General features: G+C 42.3%; 1 protein-coding gene across 1 annotated transcript in view; it reads left to right on the top strand.

Annotated features, from left to right (window-relative positions):
• Positions 1-23,855, top strand: part of col4a4 (collagen, type IV, alpha 4) — an 88,522-nt gene that overhangs the window by 57,507 nt on the left and 7,160 nt on the right. Inside the window, exons 32-45 of the mRNA XM_044353777.1 lie at positions 111-254; positions 1,907-2,014; positions 2,260-2,438; positions 4,706-4,769; positions 4,861-4,935; positions 5,041-5,148; positions 6,474-6,581; positions 12,441-12,512; positions 12,652-12,780; positions 12,864-12,971; positions 13,051-13,206; positions 22,123-22,371; positions 22,523-22,639; positions 22,833-23,021. Coding sequence (XP_044209712.1) covers positions 111-254; positions 1,907-2,014; positions 2,260-2,438; positions 4,706-4,769; positions 4,861-4,935; positions 5,041-5,148; positions 6,474-6,581; positions 12,441-12,512; positions 12,652-12,780; positions 12,864-12,971; positions 13,051-13,206; positions 22,123-22,371; positions 22,523-22,639; positions 22,833-23,021 — 1,806 coding nt within the window. The remainder of the gene's footprint in view (positions 1-110; positions 255-1,906; positions 2,015-2,259; positions 2,439-4,705; positions 4,770-4,860; positions 4,936-5,040; positions 5,149-6,473; positions 6,582-12,440; positions 12,513-12,651; positions 12,781-12,863; positions 12,972-13,050; positions 13,207-22,122; positions 22,372-22,522; positions 22,640-22,832; positions 23,022-23,855) is intronic.

The following is a 23,855-nucleotide window of genomic DNA, read 5'->3' as shown; positions in this document are numbered from 1 at the left end:
TACAGCGTACTACACTCGATTATACTGTACAACACTGTACTACACTGCACTGATACTACACTCTACTACACCTTACTCACTAAACTCACTGTACTCACGGTGTGTTCCAGGTCTGATGGGGCCTACAGGCAGGGACGGAGGTCCAGGGGCCCCAGGAAGGAGTGGGGCCCCTGGAGTCCCAGGCGGGAGGGGGGAGAGAGGGTTCCAAGGACGGGATGGAGCCGCAGGATGTGAAGGGCTGAAAGGAGAGAAAGGTAAACACTGAGTGATACTAGTTACTGTAGTACTCGACTGCAGTATTACTGCAGGTTACTATAGCACTACTACAGTATTACCGCAGGTTTCGTTAGTACTACACTATTACTACTGGTTACTATAGTACAACTGCAGTATTATAGCAGGTTACTGTAGTAATACTATAGTATTAATAATGTTACTATAGTACTACTACAGTATTAACTGCAGGTTACTGTAATACTACTACAGTATTGCAGGTTACTGTAGCACTGCAGTATTATTACTGCTTACTATAGTACTACAGCATTACTGCAGGTTACTGTAGTACTGTACTGTAGTAGTATGGCAGTATTACTACTACTTACTGTAGTACTACTACAGTATTACTGCAGGTTAGTGGCAAAATTAGTTTATAACAACATTAGTACATAACAGCTTATAACATTAGTATATATCACTATTTATAACAACATTAGGATATAACAACATTAATGAAAAAAAAGGAAAGTTAGCACATCTCAAATTTACAACTCAAGGAGGACAAAATACTAACATTTCACTTGTTTATTTGATTCACATCACAAAAAGAAAAACGCTTACGTGTTTTGGCACAGAACGTTCTTCAGAGCGTTTGAAGTATACAGGTTCAATCCAGTTATATAAGGGCAGAGTTAATACACAGCTGAGAGTTGGACCCAATCATTTAGGAACCAATCACTTTTCCTATCCCATGGTTCTAGATACAGGGACCTATCACATGTATGTAGTTAAATCTGATTTAAACCCCATTACATACAACATGAAGATTCATAAAACACTGTTTCTGGTCATAATTGATACACTATTATGAACCTACACTAGATGGCAATAAAGGGACAGATTACAAACAGTCCTAGTTTTAAAAGCATTTTAAGCTGTAGTCATCATTAAGTCCATTTGGTGTCATAGTATTGAGTGTGTATATCCAAAAAAATTCTCTCTGTTCCAGTTTCTTCATCATCACCTCCTCATGTAGGCATCATGACGTTCAGATCTTGGGTTTCCCACTCCATTGAGAATCCCATCTTTGAAGTGCACCCTCCTTTTTCCAATTCAGTTTTCTCAATTTCAAGTTGCTCCGATCTAAAAGTGAACAAATACAATCACGATGGCCACTTCATTTGAGGAACTTAATCAACTGTGCCGAATCTTTATGTTGTATGTAATGGGGTTGAAATCAGATTTAACCACATCCATGTGATAGGTCCCTGTATCTAGAACCATGGGATAAGAACAGTGATTGGCTCCTAAATAATTGGGTCCAACTCTCAGCTGTGTATTAACTCTGTCCTTATATGACTGGATTTAACCTGTATACTTCAAACGCTCTAAAGAAGGATCTGTGCCGAAACAAGCAAGTGTTTTTCTATTTTGACGTGACCTGAATAGACGAGTGAAATGTTAGTATTTTGTTCTCCTTGAGTTGGAAATTTGATATATGTTTCCTATTCATATTTTTTGGAACATGCTCACTGATTTTGGGTTTAGCACTCCACTGAGAATCCCAACCTCCTTTTTCAATTCAACAACATTCATTTATAACAACATTAGTTTATAACTGTACATAACAACAGTATCACCACTGCAGTGTGCTGAACATCTAGTTGAAAGTCTCCGTGTGTCCCTGCAGGCTGTAGAGGGGAACCGGGGCCTCCAGGAGACACCCGGTGTGTCCCCATCAAAGGCGAGAAAGGAAAACAGGGCCCTTCCGGCCTCAATGGCTTCCCCGGACCCCGAGGTCAGTGCTACCATGACTCTGTTAACATAGAGACCATCTGTCAGGATGTGGTGTCAGACAGGAAGTTAAAGGGTTCAGTACTGCATTCAGGTACAGTGCAGCTGCATTCAAGTACAGTGCTACATTCAGGTACCGTGGGAAAGGAAACAAACTGTGTCTGTTGACCCTGATTTCCCATGGTGCTCTGCTGTGACTCCTCCTGCAGTGTGAAGCTTTCCAACATCAAAAAGCTGCTGTCTCTGCAGGAAATAAAGGTTTGCGTGGTGCTGCTGGTAAGCCAGGCTGTACGGGCGTCAGCGGGCCCCCAGGCATCGTTGGACCCCCAGGACCCTCTGGGTCCTACGGCAAACCGGGGCCTCCTGGATCAGCTGGACGTCTAGGACCTCCAGGACTTATCGGCTTCCCTGGCGAGACAGGAGATCCTGTAAGATCAATTTCACAGTCATCCAGAACACATGAAGAAATCTAAGGGCCGTCACAGTAAGCTTCAATAACAACCAATCATATGAGCTCTTCTCACCGCCTTTAACCTCTTCCACTCAGCTCCAGAACCACAGTGACTACCTGCATAAACTGCCAGAAAGGAAACCTCCCAAAGTTTCTGGTGAAAATGTCAGAAACACTTCAGCTGCTACAAAAACCGAGCAGAAAATCTTTGAAGTCAAGAAGTTTAAACATTTTGTCTAAAATAAAGATGTGTTTTCAGTCTAAATAACTAACTGTTAAGTTTTAAAGTAACAGAAGAGTCTTTAACATCTAACATCAGTCTGAGAACATCCTGAGCTGACAGGCACCGGGCAAGTGCTTGAGAGTGCTTGAGAACTAAAAGAACAGGGGGTGTTTGGGAACTAAAAGAGCACAGTTTGTTTGGGAACTAAAAGAACAGGAGGTGTTTGGGAACTAAAAGAACACGGTTTGTTTGGGAACTAAAAGAACATGGTTTGTTTGGGAACTAAAAGAACATGGTTTGTTTGGGAATTTAAAGAACACGGTTTGTTTGGGAACTAAAAGAACACAGTTTTTTTGGGAACTAAAAGAATATGGTTTGTTTGGGAACTAAAAGAACAGGGGGTGTTTGGGAACTAAAAGAGCACAGTTTGTTTGGGAACTAAAAGAACAGGAGGTGTTTGGGAACTAAAAGAACACGGTTTGTTTGGGAACTAAAAGAACAGGGGGTGTTTGAGAACTAAAAGAGTACAGTTTGTTTGGGAACTAGAAGAACATGGTTTGTTTGGGAACTAAAAGAACAGGGGGTGTTTGGGAACTAAACGAGCACAGTTTGTTTGGGAACTAAAAGAACACAGTTTGTTTGGGAACTAAAAGAACAGGAGGTGTTTGGGAACTAAAAGAACACAGTTTGTTTGGGAACTAAAAGAATATGGTTTGTTTGGGAACTAAAAGAACAGGGGGTGTTTGGGAACTAAAAGAGCACAGTTTGTTTGGGAACTAAAAGAACAGGGGGTGTTTGAGAACTAAAAGAGTACAGTTTGTTTGGGAACTAGAAGAACATGGTTTGTTTGGGAACTAAAAGAACAGGAGGTGTTTGAAAACTAAAAGAGTACAGTTTGTTTGGGAACTAAAAGAACATGGTTTGTTTGGGAACTAAAAGAACAGGGTGTGTTTGAGAACTAAAAGAGCACAGTTTGTTTGGGAACTAGAAGAACAGGGGGTGTTTGGGAACTAAAAGAACACAGTTTGTTTGGGAACTAAAAGAACATGGTTTGTTTGGGAACTAAAAGAACAGAGTTTGTTTGGGAACTAAAAGAACAGGAGGTGTTTGGGAACTAAAGGAACACGGTTTGTTTGGGAACTAAAAGAACACAGTTTGTTTGGGAACTAAAAGAACACGGTTTGTTTGGGAACTAAAAGAACAGGGTTTGTTTGGGAACTAAAAGAACAGGGGGTGTTTGGGAACTAAAAGAGCACAGAGTGTTTGAAGGTACCAGTTTCAATTTCAAGACACACAAATATTAAGCATCCAGCAAAACAATAAATAAAAAGGATAATTAATACATCTGAACTACATTTAACCTTATTAACTTGTTGGGACACCAGTGTCCACTAGTCATCTCTCTCTGTCTTTCTTGTGGTTTTGTCATTAGTTGGAAGACTTCATGTTTACAGAAATATAAAGTCTCGAAATGTCCTTCTTGAAAATCTGCACGGACCTTTTCATGAATCAGACTGTGTGCTGTCTTCTCCATATGTGAGGCAGGTATTCACTGGTGTTTAGTTTACAGCCCCACACTGCCCTCCTCTTCTACAGACAAACACACAGGCAGTTATTTACACTGAAAATACATTTTTATTTTAGACGAAAATGTTTAAATTTTTACTGACTTCAAAGAGATTCTGCTCTGTAGCAGCTGGAGTGTTTCTGACACTTTCTCTAGAAACTTTGGGAGGTTTGCTTTCTGGCAATTTATGCAGGTAGTCACTGTAGTTCAGCAGCTGAGTGGAAAAGGTTAAACATCTTGGTGCAAACCTGTTGGTTTGGTGCCAGGAAATCACCAAACAGGTACAGACACTAACAGAGAGATACCTCAAGAAAAAAGTCCCAGATAAAACAATCCAACCCTGAAATGAAGCTGCTCGCCGCACCTGTATAAGTGCTGAATGTAGCTTTAGCTTTGAGGTTTTAACAACCTTTCATGTTTAGAAATGTTGATCTCTATGTGTCTGTGGCTGCAGGGTGGCCTGGGATGTCCTGGTAAGTTCGGTGAGCCCGGACACCAAGGATGTCCTGGACCCAAAGGTGAGACAGAAACATTCATTTTAGCATCTCTCCAACAGAGAGACAGTGATGCTTTGCTCTCACTGCTGTTAACTTTGTGTTCATGTTTCAGGTGATAAAGGACAGTCTGTGAGTTGTCCTGGTCCAGCCGGGGACAGGGGGCCTCCTGGACACTCAGGGCCCCCAGGTGACTTTCTGGTTCTGGATTTTTTTGTAACAGTAAGAGAGTCTGGTATCTCTGACAGAAACAGATGTGGCAATGAACATTGTTTGTTCCTGTTTCCTCTCTCAGGCCCATCTGGACCTCGGGGGGATCCGGGACGCCCAGGTTTCGTTGGGGCTCAGGGGGAGAAAGGATGCAAAGGAGATCTAGGCCACCAGGGAGACACGGGTCCATCAGGTACAGACACCCATCTGGACCTCAGTCTTTATACCCCAAACCAAAGTCACAACACAAACGTTGCATTAAATGTAAAACAGTTTATTTATATATTTACAAAAGTGAAAACAACTGAATATAAACTGAAGCAATAGTGTTCAGGGTGAACGAAGGCCAAAGCAACAAACAAAGGAATCTATGTCCACAAGAAGGGCTGATTAATCAGGTGAAACAAATCAACAAACAAAGACATGTACTGAACCAAACTGCCTAGGATAAAACAAAAACAGGAGAAAACATTGCAAAAGAAAATTTCAGCTCACCCCTTAAGTGCGATTCACAAAGAAAATAAATGCTAGATTTTTATTTACAAAAGTTGTAAGAACAAACCGAGAAGAGAACAAATTGCTGCTACCAGACTGTTGGAATCATGGCCATTTTAACAGGCAGGGTGATATGTCTGGACCAATCAGCAGCAGACACTCCCCAGTCCGAACCAACTGAACCAGCCAATCGGACGGAGACACCTAAACACATACTCCAAAGATCCTGCAGGCACAGACCACACCCTCTCACAGAAACACAGGCCCACAAAACACAGGAACAAAACAGCAGACAGATTTGCGATATAGCCAGGCTATAACATTCATCCTGTAAAGTGGTCAGAACGGAGTTAAAATTGGAAGGGTCAGGGGGGTCAGGAGGGTCAGGACTTTACGTGTTGTCTTACAGTGATCCCACCTCATTCAGAGATCAGTCTGTGAAATTCACCAACATCCAGCCAGTTAGAGACTAGAGTTCACTGATTCCATTTAGGTGGTGTTTTAACTGACTCATCAACAGCTCCAACAGGAGGGAACACATCACACTTCAGTGGTTCCCAGTCCATCTCAGATTGGATTTAAACATGTTAATGATCACTCTTAAGGCTTGTAGCTGGTTAGCTCCTTTATATACTATATCTGACCTCCTGACCTGCTACGAACCTGAGATCTTGGGGTGGGTCATTCCTCAGTCAAATCTAAAGAATAAATGTGACTAAAGGTGATGGAGCCTTTTCTGTTCGGGTCACTCAACTGTGGAACGACCTGCCAGAGATCAGGGAAGCTAACATGTTGTCTTCTTTTAAGGCACTTTTAAAAAGTCACTATTTTAGACTTTTTATTGATTTTACTATTTGTTTTATTATCTTTTGTTGTATTTTATATTTTTGAAATAATTTTAGCTATATTAATAAATATTTTTGTATTATTATTATTGTTGTTGTTGTTGTTGTTGTTGTTGTTATTATTATTAATTACAACCCTAATCCTGTCTGTCTTTCCACCTGGCTGTCTGTCCATCAGGTGTGATGGGCCCCACAGGTCCCAGAGGTCGGCCAGGTCCTGCAGGTGTTCCTGGTGAGGCCGGTGCTGATGGTCCTCCAGGAGCGCAGGGCTGCCTGGGACTCAGAGGTGAGAGCTGTAACAGACCTGCAGCATGTCCTGCTCATTAGCTCAGCATGCAGAGAAGGCTGTGTGGTAGAGAGAAACGCTTCAGCTGCACCTTAAGGTTAGACTGGACATGTGATCAGAAGTGATTAGAAGCAGATCTTAGGTTGACACCAGGTGCAGATGGTGTTTTCTTGCTGCTAGCTACATCCTCAAGTCTGGTTTTAGTGTTTTAAAATGTTACTGATAAACTGTTATCAGAAGAATGTTGAATGACAGACCAGCCTCATGTTGATCGGTAGGTCATACACAACTAAGAGGACATGATGTCTGAAGATTAAACATGAACAGAACAAATACTGGTTATACTTTACATTCCAGCTTGGTAATAACAAGGTAATAGTGGGGTAATATTTCCATAACTAGGTAATAATAATGTAATATAATGGTAACTAACAAGTAATAGCTTGGTATCAGCAATGGATATAACTTGGTAATATTAGACTTACATTTTGTAACAAAGGGGTAATTATGTGCTGAACAATGAGGCAGAATTATAAAGTAATGGCACAATAACATTTCAGTGAATATGGTAACCTGCTAATAATGACGTTTTAGCATATTTTTATTTAAAATGGTAATATGGTGACATAAATGTGGTAGTAACCTCATAATAATTAGGTAAAATGGTTCATATTTTCAAAATGTCATGGACTACTACCAGCATAAGACCTTCCAAATCACATGACAATTCTTGGAAGTCACATCTGGTAATTACCATTTCAATGTGCTGAAGTTACTCCTACCTCATGTTCCAAAGATTCCTTTGTTTTTAGATAAAACTGTAAAAATTCTTTTAACACTGTGATTTATTACCTGTAAACACTCCTGGTAGTTTCTGTGTAATAGCCATGAATCAGTGCTGCCAAATGCATAATTACACATTTCTACTTTTTCATTTCATGGTGATGTTGGATTACACCAACACCCAGAGACACAGAGATTAACTGGAAACACACCTGGTAGGCCTAACCCTACCAATTTTAACTTAACACAACATGTGATACTGCTGATGAAAAGTTCAAGAATTATATATATATAGACGTACTTTACTCATCAAACTTCAAAGCAAATCCTTATATGAACTACCAGGTGTGTTTCCAGGTAATCACACCTCTTGGTGTTGGTTTCATCTAATATCAACATGAAATTAAGTAGAAACATGTAGTTATGCATTTTGCATCTTTAGATGTTTCCCTATAATAACCTCTGTTAGACCTGCAAACATAACACCATCCCAAAAATGTAATAAACCTCGAACGTAATACAATTCTGCATCTTTTGATGTAATAATCCCATTTGTATAAGTTTCCCACAAACATAATAGCAGTTGCCTACCATGTACGTAAACATAATAACTATCACGTCTGCAGGGATTTGTTACATTTGCGAGAAGGCGAAAATCATCAGTCTTCAAAATTGTAGCAACTTCCCTCAAATGTAATAAACCACTGATATAATCAAAATCTGCAGCTTATACCAGCTGCTAACTCTAAATGTCTTTACCAGCCAATGACATTTTCTTCCCACATATTCTTGTCCTTTATTTTCTTGCATATTTAGACTGTGTATGCACACAAGCATATGAATTTGCTCAGCAATTACAATATTTACAGGTAAACAACACAAAGTATTGCTTTAGTAACAAGAGGTCTATAACAACTGGATATTATTTATCCTCACTAAACCCAATAATATGCTATGTTTGAACCATGTAAATAAAAGATATCTGCATATTGTAAGCCAGCATATGTATTTTGAACATACATACACGTCGTTAAATCTTTGAAATAATGAAAACAAAACATTTCTCAAAACTACTGAAAATTAAAGGCTTTGTAGATTGTTCTCTCATGTGTAGCTTTCCATCCTGTCATGTCAAGTAGGTCTATTTGGTGTCTTTCCTGAACCTGTTCAGCTGTAATTGGCTTCAAAGGTAGCCTGTTTGGTAATTTTGCTCTCAGCAACTGGCACTGTCTGGATAAATCCACTGCTTGTTGAACAGCTTTCTTACTCATCCCAGAGTACTTCTCCCTGAGTCTGATGTTTACTTTTTGTGCATTAGAACCTTTAGTGGCATCAAATTCTCTCTCAACAAGTTCTGGGATAGCAAACCATGAATTTCCTGTTGCACAAAATGGACTCTCTGTCATCACTTAAGGAATACTGCTGCTTATTTCTCGGTACCCTGACCAGAGCTGACTGTTGATTTTTCATCCTCTCCGCAATAGGGACATCCAATCCCCCCTTGAGTATCTTAAGTATGACACTGTGGGTCTCATTATCCACTGGCCATAGGCCTAGGCCTTGTCCAGTGCATATCACACAGAGTGTGGACAGTAGAAGTATGTGCAGAATAATATTAAGTCTGTGAGACACACAAAAATATGGTATAAATATCTAACCGCAATGAATGTCTACAATAATTTTAAGTCTAATTCTAATTGGTCAATCAAGTCAACAGACTTTTATTTCTCAATTATGACCGATGAGTTTAGGCTATAAACTGCTACTGCTAGCATTTACTATTTGCCTGTCATGTTTGCTAATTGGTCACATTGCTAATAAAATTATTTTCAATTCACTATCAATTTTTCATCTGAATGTATTAATTTTGTAAAAAAGTGTAACTCACTCTGCTTTTCATCAGGGTCCTAAACACCTTATCTTGGTTTATTTTGTGATGGTGACTGAATACTATAACTGTATAACTGGGAACTGATGTTCTTCATTTAGCAGAGGTAGGGGACTTGGGTCACATGATTTGACTCGAGTGAAACTCCAGTCTCAAATTTGATGACTTGCGTGACCATAAATAACAAAAGACTAATTCATTGACTAGACTAAGACTTAAGACTGATGGTCCAATATTCAATAGTTATTGATAGCTATAAAATGATGAGCTATTGTCACTACGCTCATCAGTGCTACTAAAACAGCTACAGTCACTAACACTCTGTCCTAATGGCAAGTGACACGGGTGAGCAACAACAACACTGTTTGGAGAATTACCGAAAAGACACCTTCCCTGGATCTATGTCAGATATCCATTACTTGAACATATCGATATAGACAAAAATAACGAGTTATCAGTGTTATGAATCTGTACAAGCTGGTCAAAACTGGCCAGAACTGTGGCCAGTTTAAACAAGAATAAACACCACTAGAATCGTCACTAGCAGATCAGCAAATGGCAACTGCAGGGTGGCACAGCACAAAACTATTTTCAGTCAGTCATCTCCTTCAGTAAAAGGGAAACACTTTAGGAATGCCCTACCAACAGAAATAAAAACACAAACTGATCTGAAAATGTTTAATGAAAAGGTGAAACACTGACTGAAACAAAACCAATCCTGTGATCATTAATCAATGATCATGCACCTGTGCACACACACATGCACATGGAATTGTACACACAGATAGAGGAACAGATACATACAGATAAACAAACATACATACATACTCATTAGGACTACGTGCATGCATGCACACGGACACACGCACCTATAAACATTATGCACATAAACACATCATTACCATGAATAAGAAAACACACACACACGTGCACACATAGACAACACATGTAAATTGATGTTATGTGATGTAAATACTGTTGTTATTGAGAATGTTACTATTTATTGTGAGCTCAATTTAACTAATATATTCCTGATAGTGATATGTTATGACTATTTTTAAGTAGAAAAGCCTCACCTGGGACAGGCATCACAAATTAGCCTTGGCTAGAAATCCTATATGCAATACATCTGTTTCATGTTATTTTAACCTGTTACAATGTTTTTTGCATCGTCCCTGACAAATAAACAAAACAAACAAAAAAAATCATGATTCTACCTCATTATCACTCTCTTTTGGACCCAATAAACTCATCCAGATTTTTAGAATTGTTTACTCTTTCTAAAGATTGAAGATTAAAGATTCTGTTCATTGTTAGAAAAAAATAGCACGTGGAAGTTACAAAGAAGTTACAAAAAAAAAAGGATTTTAAAAAATGAGTTTACTGGCTCCAAACAGGAAGGAAAATGAGGTAGGATCATGTTCGGGTGGAGTATCCCTTTAATGAGGATAAATAATATCCTGCTGTCACTGACAATCAATACTTTACATTCTTTACTTGTGCATAGTTTAACTGTACAGCAGTTGAGTTTGTACTTAAACTTTTTATAAGGTTAAGTATGACTGGTTGTAAATCTTTCATTGCTAGAGTGACATGATACTGTTTTTTACAATTGGCTTTGTTATGAAACCTGGAATAAATCTGGAATTAATGTGAAGGGGATTAATTGCAACAACACAGTCTGAAAAGGCAAGAATGTTAAGGACAAGAATATGTGGGAAAATGTCATTGGCTGTGTTGAGACGGGCAGTAGTGCGTTTGGTGTGTGTGTGTTTCATAATTATCATAGATAATTATGAATTATGACATCAAGATACTGTTAACATTAATCAATAATTCTGGCACCAACTGTTGGAGGAACACAGTTGATTATTCACAATAATTATCAATTATCAAAGATAATTAACTAATTATAACAATTAATAGAATTATTAATATGAATTAACAAATATGGGGCACCACCCGCAAACCGGGACCAATAACCAAACCAGGTAGTCTCATAAAAGGAGTTCAACTAGAATGTTAATATCTGAGAGATATCAACATTCAAGGATGAACAAAGAAGGTTGAATTCGAGCTCTGACTCCTTCAATCAGCCACTTTTCACAATATGTTACACACAATGATGACAAAAGAACTTCTCTTTAAAGATATAACAGTGTTTATTAAACTTAGCAGAATTAACAAAGTTAACAAATGCTTCATTCAATAAACAACTATTCTAAAATCTAACTAGAAAATGCAATTTCTGTAGAAATTGCGTGTGATTGCTGAAAGCGAATTTAGATTGCATAATTGGAAGCTGAACACAATTGAAAAATCTAGCAAGATTAAACTCTGCAATGGGTGGAATTGAACCTGCACCCTCATGTTTGTAAGACAGACATGCTATGCACTGAGCTAACATGTCACACAGTGATGCCAGGCCAGATTCTGCTATTTAGTCTGTCAATTGCATGAAATTGACAAAAAAGCAGTTCAGCTCAGTTCATTAAGCAGATTGACATCACCTAACCTTCATCTGTCTCCAGATCTGTCTCTAATATTTCCTAGTTATACCCATTGTTGATACCAAGCTATTACTTGTTAATTGTATTATATGTACTAAGCCAAACTTCCAAGGATAAAACAAAAACAGGATAAAACAGTGCAAAAGAAAATACAAGCTCACCCCTACAACTTAAGCACTATTCACAAAGAAAATAAATGTGAGATTTCTATTTACAAAAGTTGTGCAAAATACAAAAAGGGCTTGGACGCCGAGGACAGAACAAAGCGCTGCTACCAGACTGCTGGAATCTGGGCCATTTTAAAAGGTTGGGTGTTATGTCGGGACCAATCAGCAGCAGACACTCCCCAGGTCGAACCCACCAAACCAGCCAATTGGATGGAGATACCTAAATTCATACTCCAAAGATCCTGCGTTAAAGTATGTATATGTATATTATTATTACCTCTTAATTATCAAAATATTACCCTACTATTACCCTGTTATTATTGAGCTGGAATGTCAAGTGCTGCCCAAACATCAACACCAAACATGTTTCATAGTTACAGAACTACATGTCGACGGTTATTGTTGTAGCTGAACCTAAACATGTACAGTCAGGTCGTTGTTGTAATGTTTAGCGTATATATTTTATGTTGTGGAGATTTGTGAGCATCAAGAGATTATTTTGTTGCACCAGGTCCTCCTGGACCGCTGGGACTTCATGGACTGGATGGACTGAAAGGAGTGAAAGGAGACATGGGGACCAGAGGTCACACTCATATGCCTACTTACAAACATCTCAAAGATCATTTTTAGACTTTTATGTCTATGTCTATGTCTGTGTTTATTTCTGTCAAGTCATCAGCATCACAAAAACCCTCATAATGTCTGTCTGTCTGTCTCTGTAGGTCTAGGTGTTCAAGGTCCTCAAGGTTGCCAAGGTCTTCCAGGGGATAAGGGACCTCCAGGCCATCCAGGCCCCTGTGGTTCATCCCAGCCCGGGCCCCCAGGACCTAAAGGCCCCCCAGGACCCAAAGGTCTGTAGCAGTGCAGTTCTCAGCAGGTTCCAGATGTAAATATCCTGTTCATGAGGATTTGTGGTCTTTACATGTTGTTATAGGACCACCAGGTGATTGTGGACCTCCAGGTGGACCAGGACCAGACTGTAAAGGCCCAATCCCAGGACTTCCTGGAGATCCCGGTTGCCCTGGACCAGATGGAGATCCAGGTCAGACTTTAGCTTAACACACTGAATAGTTTGACAGAGATGTCACTGACTCATCTCTGACCTGGGTCTGGTGTTTCAGGGTGCCCTGGTGACATGGGGGAGCCAGGTCCCAACCCTCCCATACCTGGAGATGATGGGGACAATGGGGGCCCAGGGTGCCAGGGTCCGAAGGGAGAAAATGGGTCTCTGGGGCCCAAAGGACTGCCAGGCATAGCCGGAAATCCTGGGTTGAAAGGTGAGACTGATATCCCAACATGTTTCTGCTGACAGGTCTGCACTGGACCAGATCAGTCTCCCACACACACCTGCTACACCTAGACCACAGCTACACTTGCACTACAATTACACCTGCACTACAGCTACACCTGAGAACTGCAGCTACAACTGAGAATGGAAGGTTACATGTGTAACCCAAGTTCTCTGAGTAGAGAGACTACCTTTACACCCTACCTATCCCATATGTATGGGGACTCTGTAAGACACACAAACAGACCCAGCTGCTCCTGCAGGACCCTGAAATTGCTCTTGAATGGCAGCTGCCACCAGAGTGCTCATCCATGTGCTCAGATAAAAGCTAACTGTTTACAAATATACACTATATACATACCCATGGCCTAGGTGCAAGATCCCACCAAGGCTTAGCTGGTCCCGCTAGATGCTAAGGTCAGCCAATAGTGGCCTTCCACCCAGTAAATGGGTAGAAGGGTAGCTTTGAAAGAAAAAGACATCACTCAAGCCAAGGTCATTTCTTGTAAGAGCTGTGGTCACAGAGGCATGGTATGTCAGGCCATGCCCTGCTGCATTACGCCTAAACTCAATGAATCAGTGACTCAGTGAATGGGGTGCTGGCTGCCACATTTATGTAGTAGAACCTGATAAAGGTGGACGGGTTGAACAAGAGGCCATGAGGCCCATGAGGTAGCGAGGCCCTGCACGGAATGTGCACACACCCCTACTGGCGCTGGCCTGCCTGCCCACCCTCTTATACACCTGTTGGATTGCATCCATAACCCACTGAGAGAGCCTAGTCTTGGAGATTGGTTGCCCAAGGCAGTTAGGTTTGTAACAGACAAAGCTGGTCTATTGTCCTGTGGGCATGTGTCAGATGAAGATACACCATTAAGGCACTGACTGGTGTGTGTGGGACTTGGACCAGACTTTAAGGTGGAGTGAAGGGTTCAGGTGCAGCACCACCCCAGCATCACACTCCAGCCCAACTGTTTCCAACGGCTTGAATGGCTCATGCTGCAAGGCTGATAGCACCACTTCCAAATCCCATGTGGGGACAGCTGGCCTTCAGTGGTAGGGAGTAACCCTATGAGTACCTTTAAGAAACTGAAAAATAAGGTTGCAACAACCTTCTGCCAGTCTCCAAGGCCCAGTGCGGGTTGCCTTAATGGTTGCCACCATTCCCCTCAAAGTTTAGGGAGACTTGCCCACATCCAACATTCCCTGGAGGGACTGGAGGATGTCATGGGCCACGCAGGAGAGGGGATCCACCTGTCTCGTGTTGAACCATGATTAAAACTTGATGCTTTATGAAGTCCTGGCTCCTTGCAGAGTGCTAACCACAGACTGGGGTAACCCCTCGGTGAGAAATTGAGCCCTGAGCCCTGAGCCCTTGGAGAAAAGGATGAATAAGAGTTCTGTGGGCCTGGGAGAAGAGGTCCCGCTGGTCAGGGAGCTCCCAAGGGTGTCCTTGAAGGCAGGGTGCAATTGCAGAGAACCAGATCATCAGGGACCAACTGAGGGCCACCAGGATGAGGCTCAACTCTTCCACCTGGGCTCTCTGTAGGAGTGAGTGCAGGAGGATGAAGAGACGAAAGGCATACAGGTGGCCCTGTGGCCAATGATGTGCCATTGTATCTGTGCCTAGGGGAGGAATGTCTCTCCTTATGGAGAAAAAGAAGGGACAGTGAGCTGTCTCCCTGGATGTTAAGAGATTGGCTATGGCTGTACCAAAGTGGTACCAGATCTTGCTTACAACCTCTGGATGCAGCCTCCATTTTCTGAGGAGGGGTCCCCCCTGGAGAGCCGATCTGCTGCAAGGTTTGCCTGACCCAGCACATGCATTGCCCTCAGGGTATTGAACTGTGGATGTGCCCACTCCCATATTGTCAGAGCCAATCTGCAAAAGTGAGGGGAGCCCAGGCCCCCCTGTCTGTTTATATATGCTGCTACTACTGTACTGTCTATTCTCACCAGCACATGGTGGTTCCTCAGCTGTAGCAGGAAGTGCAGAGGAGCTAGATAGATAGCCTGCATTTCCAGAAGATTGATGTGCTGTGCTAACCAGGGTCCATGCCAGTGGCCGCTGATGCCTTTGCCCTCATGGACAGCTCACTAGCCTACCCAGGAAGTGTCAGATGACAACACCTGGTGACGCAACACCGGCCCCAGTGCATTGCCTCATGTTAAGATGTCTGGCTGCTCCCACCAACAGAGAGCTACTTGCAGTCTGTGTGTCACAAGCTCCATGGTTTGCAGAGTTCTCTGTGGGAAAAGTCCAAGGCTCAGGAGACAAAGCTGCACTGGGCACATGTTCAGAAGAGCTAGGGGCACAATGCGCACTGTGGCTGCCATCAACCCCAAGAGGCAGAGGCACAATTTCCAGGTTACCCAAGCCCCTGAACATAAGTGGGACAAGCCTTAGGACAGCCTGTCTTCCAGGAGTTAGGGACTGTGAGGGCTGGAGCCTGCTCTTCCTCCTGTTGAGGTGCAGGCCTAGGTGCTCTAAGTGCTGCAGGAGCCGGGTCACATTGTTGCAGCACTGCTCCTCTGAGCAGGTACATGACAGCCAGTTGTCCAAGTGATTGACGATGGAGACATTGCTGAGGGGTCACGGGACTTCGTCCATGCATGTTGCGAACGTGCGGGGGTCCAGCAGTATGCTGAATGGGAGGATACAGAACTCGAACGTTCTGCCGTTGAAGGCAAACCTGAGGTAGGGTCTGTGTCCCTCCCATATTTGGATCTGAAAATACAGTACCAGCCACTCAAAATTGCTGGGATCTGGTTCAGAGCATCATTTTAGACACACTTCCCCAAAATTCAATAATACTATTATTATTGATATATTCCCAAGTACCAGTATTTATTTACTGAGCAAGGATCACATTTAATTGTTGTTTTTTCTCATTTACACTGTATTAACAGTGAAATAAGCTTGGATGCTCTATTCACAAAACACAGTTTTTCTTATTGGGGGGGCTGGGAGACCTGTTAGGATGACACAACAATGGCCAAGTAAGTGCAAACAAAAAGGTTCACTCAAATGCTAATGATGTGTTTGGGAATGTGGGAATTAACAGGCAAATTAAGTCATATTGTTTTTTATCTTATTTTCCTGTTTGCAATATTTTGTATGACTTAATTCCAAAAACAAGTGAAAGAGGACATTTTATACAACCAAATAACATACAGTATGAGAAGGGAACCAGCAACAAAGGGAATATTAGACACGTCATAGTGTCGTCATGTTGTGATAGAGCCAACCTTCGCACCCACAGGAAACCCCCACAGAGGTGTGTCTTATCTTATTCTTACTCAAAACACCACTATAACCTGTAAGAGATTCGATCCTTTGTCTCTCGTGGAGAAAGTCACCAGACAGTTTTGTCAGTTGTTGAGTTAGGGTCTTCTTGTATATTCAGCAAGAGTAGTCTACTTTATGCCTACTGTAGATGCCTTCTTAACAGCAGAAGAATAAAAGCACAGTTACTTCTTCACTGTATATCAGACTGGAACCAGTGGAATCTCTGTCCCTGTCTCCCAAACTAAATAAAAAACTAAATAGTCTACTCTTTGTTTTTATGGTTACACCATTCCATCAAATAGAAATATTATTGATGTCTTTTGCATCATTTTAGACACACTTCCCCAAAAATTCAGCCTTAAGGTTGGTGTTGATATGCTGAGAATAGATGTCTCAGAATCACATCTGTTTCTGAAGCAGTGTCACTCTGCTGGCACATCAGTGATTTTATCAACAAGAGCAAACTAAATTATTTCAGCAAATGCACAGAAATAATGGAATAATGCTTAAAGTATGAATAAAGTATTCAGTTTTTCAGTGGTTCATGTTTTATTGTTGAAATGCCTTACAGTGCTAACACTGTTGCATCACATTTTGTGATTATGAGACAATTTATAACATGAGATAGAGTAGAATTAAGACTGAAAAAACATTAGATTGATGCGATCATATAAACAGCTTCGTCAAAGTATTTTTTCATTACTTTTTCAACTAATTGTTAAAAAAAAACAGCAACACGTTATGTGTTGTGTGTTCACAAGGTGCTGCTTCCCCCAATGTTGTCCTGGTGCCACTTTTTTGACTTTTTTTCTTTTTTCATTGGAAAGCACATCCGGTCAATTTTGACCCATAACACAACGGCCGTTTTTTCCATCAGTTACTTACTATTACAACAAAATAAAAAAAATAAGGAAATTGACTTGGTGAAACCATTTATATGATTATATCAGAATGACGCTATTTTAACAATAATTCCTATCTCACCTCCTGAATTGTCACATAGTTTAGTAATTAATGTTACACAACAGCATTTGCACCACCTCTTTGCAGTTGTGGCTCAGGAGGTAGAGCGGGTTGTCCACTAATCAAAAGATTGGTGGTTTGATTGGTGGTCCCAGCTCCTCCAGTCCACATGCTGAAGTGTCCTTGGGCAAGATACGGAACCCCAATTTGCTCCATTCAAGTGTGTGAATGTGTGTGAATGATTAGATCCTCCTGATGAGCAGGTTGGCACTTTGCATGGCAGCCTCTGCCATCAGCGTTTTAGTGTGTGTGTGAGAGGGCAAATGTGGCTTGTCGTTCGTGTTTTAACGTTTCACTTATGAGTTATTGATCTGGGAAGTTCGAATCTGTTAACTTTACCGAAGTGTGTAGCAGACCCTACAAACTGTAGTTTTTCTGTCAACGACATGTTCTTGTTTACACAACTCACGGGGAAGGCAAAATGTTTCCACACCAGTGACTTCAGAGAAGCGGGAGGATTTTTCCAGTGCTGTTGTTTCTCCATCATCTCCGACTCCAGCAGTAGCCATGTTGTCTCAAAGTAATACAGCTGCAGGCTACAGCTAAGCTATGCTGTGTCATCATTTTTTTTTTTTTTGAGTGCGCACCAGATGCATGCAAGTAGGGGGGGGTGGAGAGAAAAAAAAACAGGAAGAATTTCTGATCCTACATTTGATTTCAAAGATCAAAATCAAACACTCATTTTGATTGATTTTTGATTTACAATCGAAATCATGACATATATCAACATATGCTGCAGGGATTTAATGAACCGAAGAAGAAGCTTTTCATATAGTATAAAGCACCTGTTGACAGCAGATACTGTAAGAATCATTAATTATTCATTAACACGTTGTTGCAGCAAGTATTTAGTTTGAAACATTTTATGATTTTATGAGTTAAATAATGAATATGCAAATAAATTATTTTCTGTTTGTCTTAAAAGGAGAACAAAAATAAATTTACAACCACCACATTATTATTGTGCAGGTTGTCTATTTAATGTCCTCTCATGATCTTTTATGTCAGTAGGTGCTATACTATTTTCCATTGCTGTTGCCGTCCCATTCTGTAGCTACTAGTGCACCTCAACTAAATTTCAGATGCACCCTAAGTCATTTTGTTCCGGAACTGGGCCTGTCAATAGGATTCAAATCTGGTGACTCTGGCGGAGTTTTTTACCCAGTTGATCCCCTCCGACATTATACAAGCTGCAGCTGTGGTGTACTTTGGATCATTGTCCTGGAAGAAGCCATTTATTTTGCAAGCACAAAATATGTTTTACACTGTCCAGTTCAACTGATGTCATTATAAATAGTATATCATTTTACACTTCATTTATGAAAGAAGACAATTTAATTGATGGTAAACACGTATAAAAAACATTGCTGGTGTTCTGGTGTGTTACAGTACTGGCATGCTGGTTACTCTGTGACTTCAAATTCTGTGCCTTGTTAACAGCAGATCAGCTACACAGATCTGAGTGCAAGGCACACCATCATACACAGTTATTGGTAACTGTATATCATTCTTTTCCCACCCGTATTGCTTTCATTTTTCATGCTGTTCTGTTGAACAACGCAACTCTTGGTGCTTTCATGGCACAGAATAGATGTAAAATCAGTAATTAGAAGTGTGTTTTAGCTTTCTCGCTTGCTCACTCAAATATCTGTATCAGTGTTTTACAAAAAGTTTAAGCATAAGAGTTTCATGAATTTATGATAATAAGCACTTCACTTAAAGTATGCTTTGTGTGGGAAGCAGCCTCCCACAAGCACATCACATATGATAATAACAGCTAATCAATCAATGATCAGTCTGATCAAGTCAATGAAAATGTCCAGCGGCCCTAGGCATAGTCATAGCTCCTCCTCGTGGATAGATAAAGCATTGCAACTGGTTTCCAAACATGGTGCTTATGGGCGTTATGAGTCGGGGCTGCATTCACTACATCATCAGGGGGGATCTGATTATAGCCAAGGACCCAGCAAGGATCTGCCAGACCTGTATGGGCCCTGTCACAGACCTGTCACAGATCAGCCGGCAATTCTTGGCGACTGCATCTGTATGCATCCTCTAGGTCGATTATGACAAACCAGTTGCCTTGGAGGATGGCCTGTCGAATCCTCTGCACAGTCAACATCTTGCATCATAGGCGTCCCAAAAACTTGTTGAGCCCTCTCAAATCCAAAATTGCTCTGAGTCTCCCATCTTTTTTGGGAATGAGGAAGTAACATGAATAGAACTCAGCCTGCTGATCATTCTGCTTTACTTCTCTGATGGCCTTCTTTGCCAGAAGAGTGTAGATCTCTGCAGCCAGAACCCCCCTGGCCTGAGAGTCTGCCACCACTGAAAAGGTAGCTGACCTTGTCAGTGGGGGTGGATGCAGAAATTGCAAACAATAACCTTGAGTCATGGTGGAAACCACCCAGGGGTCCACCCCAGGGGTCTCCCAGGACAAGCACTGTATTGAGAGACGGCAAGGGCAGGCTGAGTTTTAGAACCATCAGGACTGAGGGGAAGACTTAGGGGGGCTCTGGCCCAGGTCCTGCACACTCCACTGACTGCATTTAGCTCTACCACACCAGGTTGGCCTCCAAATGACCCTTAGGTTACCTGAAGCCCCAGAAGCCAATCTGTTGAGACACACTGTTCACAGTCCTGCCGGAGAATACCAGACATCTCCTGAGCACACCGGCAGCATCTTGGGCCTGCTGGAGCATTTTATTTGTATCTGGCCCAAACATGGCAGATGGCACTACAGGCAGCCTAAACAGACGGGCCTGGTCTTCCCCCTGCAGCCATGAGAAAGTCTGGGGGTGGTACCTCACCATCCAGAGAGGGGTCATGGTCCTGCCAGTTGCCACCGCTTGTTCTTTTATCAGCTGAGCTAGGAGTGAGGACACCTGCTGCACCTCAGCAGCTAGTTCGCCTCCCTCCTCCAACTGTTTGGCCAGTTGGTGCTGATAGAAGGCCAAAATACCCCCCTAATAACCAGCTGTCCCTGGATTTCCACAGCTCCATGGATTCTGGTGAGCATGGCATCCAACATTTTAGTGTTCCTGCTTAGGGGACCGCAGCTGTCCAAAGACAGACTTGGTGGGGTACACCAAGGCCCCTAAGGCCTGATCCATGGGAGGAGGTGGTCCACAGCCAATCCTTTCCTGACTGTGCACACATGCTAGCCAACTACATAAACCTGACCAGCGATGGGCTTCAGATGGTTTAGCAAACTGTCTGAGCACCAGGAAGCAGAGCTACAGAAAAAGATCGCGATTGACCCACTTCTTCATCATCAAAATGGGAGGCCCTCCAGCCTTGCTCAGCTGGCATTTTGATTTGCAATCTGAGCGACCAGAGTAATAAGCTGGTGAATGAGGGGAGGTGGTTGTTCCTGCTCTTGCTCCTGCTCCTCCTCTACCTGCTTTGGCTCTACACACACATGACCTAGGGGGAGGTCTTTGCCCTCTGAGTAAAACCCCAGGATGTCAACTTCCTCTTCATCCGATGCATCCAACATGGGGCATACCAGATCCAGCTCCTCTGCCCTACCAGGGTGGAGGTTAAGGTTCTGGGTAGTAGATGAGGCTGACCTGTAGCCACAGGGGAGGGCATTTCCAACCCTTTCCTGACAGCCACACCCAGGGTATGAAGTGATTTAGTGATCCAGCCCTTAAGCAATGCAAACACTGATCATGACCATCCCCCATTGGCAGCCTTATTCCACAGCCCAAACAGGTGTGGCCTACTCGGCTTTCCATTTTCTCTGCACGACAAAAAATATATGAATGCTTGTGAACTGAAAAGGAAAGTATGCACTCAGTGGCACTATTCACCCCTTATACATTCAACACGCTGAAACAGGATGCCAAGTGAACCGTGGATGTGTGCCAGTTACTCTGCTTTTTTTCCCTTTGGAATTACCCGCGGCTAAAGTACGCCTGCCTTTGTCCTCTGACAAGGTCAGATTCCATGAGAGACAATGGCTGTGGACATTAGATGGTGCTGCCACTGATACACACAAGCTACACTTGGCCAAGGTGATGTAGCTTTCAGCTGGGAAGCACGCCCACTGCTTCCTCTGACAAGGTCAGATTTCACATGAGACAATGGCTATGCAAGCAGATCGGCAAAGCCAATGCAGCAAGCTGCCATGCTTCCACCAGGCTGTGTAGAAAAGATAATGCAGCGATCCAGAGAGGCGCCCATAGACCAGCTCTCTTATTCCTAAGTGGACAATTCTGATGTCAAAACACATGCTAAAACATGCACAACTCAAATGTCAAGATACACACACTTCTGAGAGAGGCCACGCATGGTGCTTCTATAACCACGTGTTGCTAATCAGTGCATGGCCACCATAGGTGATTTGTCTTTAAGAGTATTCACATCACCTGCCCGCATGGGAGTCAGTCCCTGTACATATGGAATATGTAAGGTGGAGAGATAGTCTCAACATGATAGAGAACTGCAGCTAAACCTTAGAACATAACTCAGTCTGATTGGTGTACGACACAATGGTCTACACAGTGTCCACATAGAGACAACTTCTTGTCCTCCTCTTGTCCTCTTGTGTGTGTGTGTGTGTGTGTGTGTGTGTGTGTGTGCGATCAGGTAAACGAGGGTCTCCAGGCCTGATGGGACTACCTGGAAATCGAGGTCCTGGAGGTTGTCCTGGTCCTGCTGGGCCTCCAGGACTAAAGGGATCTGCTGGACAAGTGGGTCCCAAGGGGGAGATGGGCCGAAACTCTACTTGCCCCACTTGCCATGAAGCCCCACCGGGCCCACCTGGACCCCCTGGCCCCCCCGGTCAGCCTGGATGCACTGGTCTCCAAGGAGAAAACGGCCTCACGGGACTCAAAGGTGAGAAATGGGGTAGGACCAGGTCAGAACTGATTTCACTGCAGTCATCCCAACAAAAAGAAATATGCTTTACAACCACCAAAATAAAAGCTTCAGGCCGGAAACTACAGTCTGAGTACTTGTTATGGTTATGGTTAATGATGTGTTTCAGGTAAGAAGGGGAACCAAGGGTCTCAAGGACAAAAAGGCCCCATGGGGCCACCAGGTCCAGATGGAGACCAAGGAAATCCAGGCCTGCAGGGGGAGATTGGAGTTGTGGGAGCCAAGGGTGAGACCTGCACCTATCAGTTTTTGTTATTTCTGTTTTATTTGACTTCACTCCTTCTGTTCATGTTAAGTAATAAACCAGAATCAGTGCTGATCCTGACTGCAGGATCACAAAGAAACACCTCACAGGTGATAATAATATCCACCACAGTGTTATAGCACTGATGTGACTTACTCGGGTCTTCGTGTCCCAGGTGATCCAGGTGTAGTCGGTGACCCTGGACCCTGCGGAGAATCCAAAGTCCTGAACTCCGGCTTCCTGTTGGTGATACACAGCCAGTCAAACATGGTTCCCTCCTGTCCACAAAGAATGAGGACTCTGTGGGTTGGATACAGTCTGCTGTACCTAGAGGGTCAGGAGAGGGCCTACACACAGGACCTAGGTACACATTAACACATACACACAAACACAATAATACACACACACACACACACACACACATACACATGTCAAGGTTTCCAAGCTGTTAAATTATAATTCTGGTGATTTTCTATATTTTTCTTCTTGTCAGCAAATCCCATGTTTGGATCCAAACCAACAATGAACTGATCTACTAACAAGTATTGTGTGTGTATCAAAGCTGATATTATCTTATTTGTATATATTCTTAATATGCCTCCGTTGTTGTCCAAAAACATGTCAGTGAGCCACACCGCTGCACTGGGTGACATGTTCCTTCAACATGAAGAGTTTGGTCACATTAGTTTGTTTAGGAAATAATTAAGTACATTTACTCAAGTACTGGTCTATGAGCCAAGGGGTCATTTTTACCGCATCAGCATTTTCAAATGCATATAACTAAAATAAAATAAAACCCCTACATCTCATGACTTTTCCTAAAATGGGTTTATTAATCACCTGGTGAGTTATGGGGGGCATGGGATAAAAAGAAAAAAATTATGATCATTTATACATTGAACCACCAATGGGTCATTTTTACCCTTCATAGAGACTGCTGTATAATACCATGCTCAATACTCGGGGTCTGGTTGCTATGCAACACCCATTGTTTTGATGCCTTTTGATAAGCAAGCTGCCATATCACAAGCTAGAGCTAGCAGATAGATAGATAGACAGACACACAGACAGACTGACTTACAGAATGACTGAGTGGTCAGTTGGTCAGTCGGTCAGTCAGTCAGTTGGTCGGTCGGTCAATTGATTGATCTATCGATTGATTTGGAAACATGAACCAGAGCAGAAGATGGATGAATGG

This window comes from Thunnus albacares, chromosome 6, assembly GCF_914725855.1.
Source record: "Thunnus albacares chromosome 6, fThuAlb1.1, whole genome shotgun sequence".
Taxonomy (NCBI): Eukaryota; Metazoa; Chordata; class Actinopteri; order Scombriformes; family Scombridae; genus Thunnus; species Thunnus albacares.
Note: the sequence above shows the minus strand (reverse complement) of the source record. Positions and strands in the feature narration are given on the sequence as shown.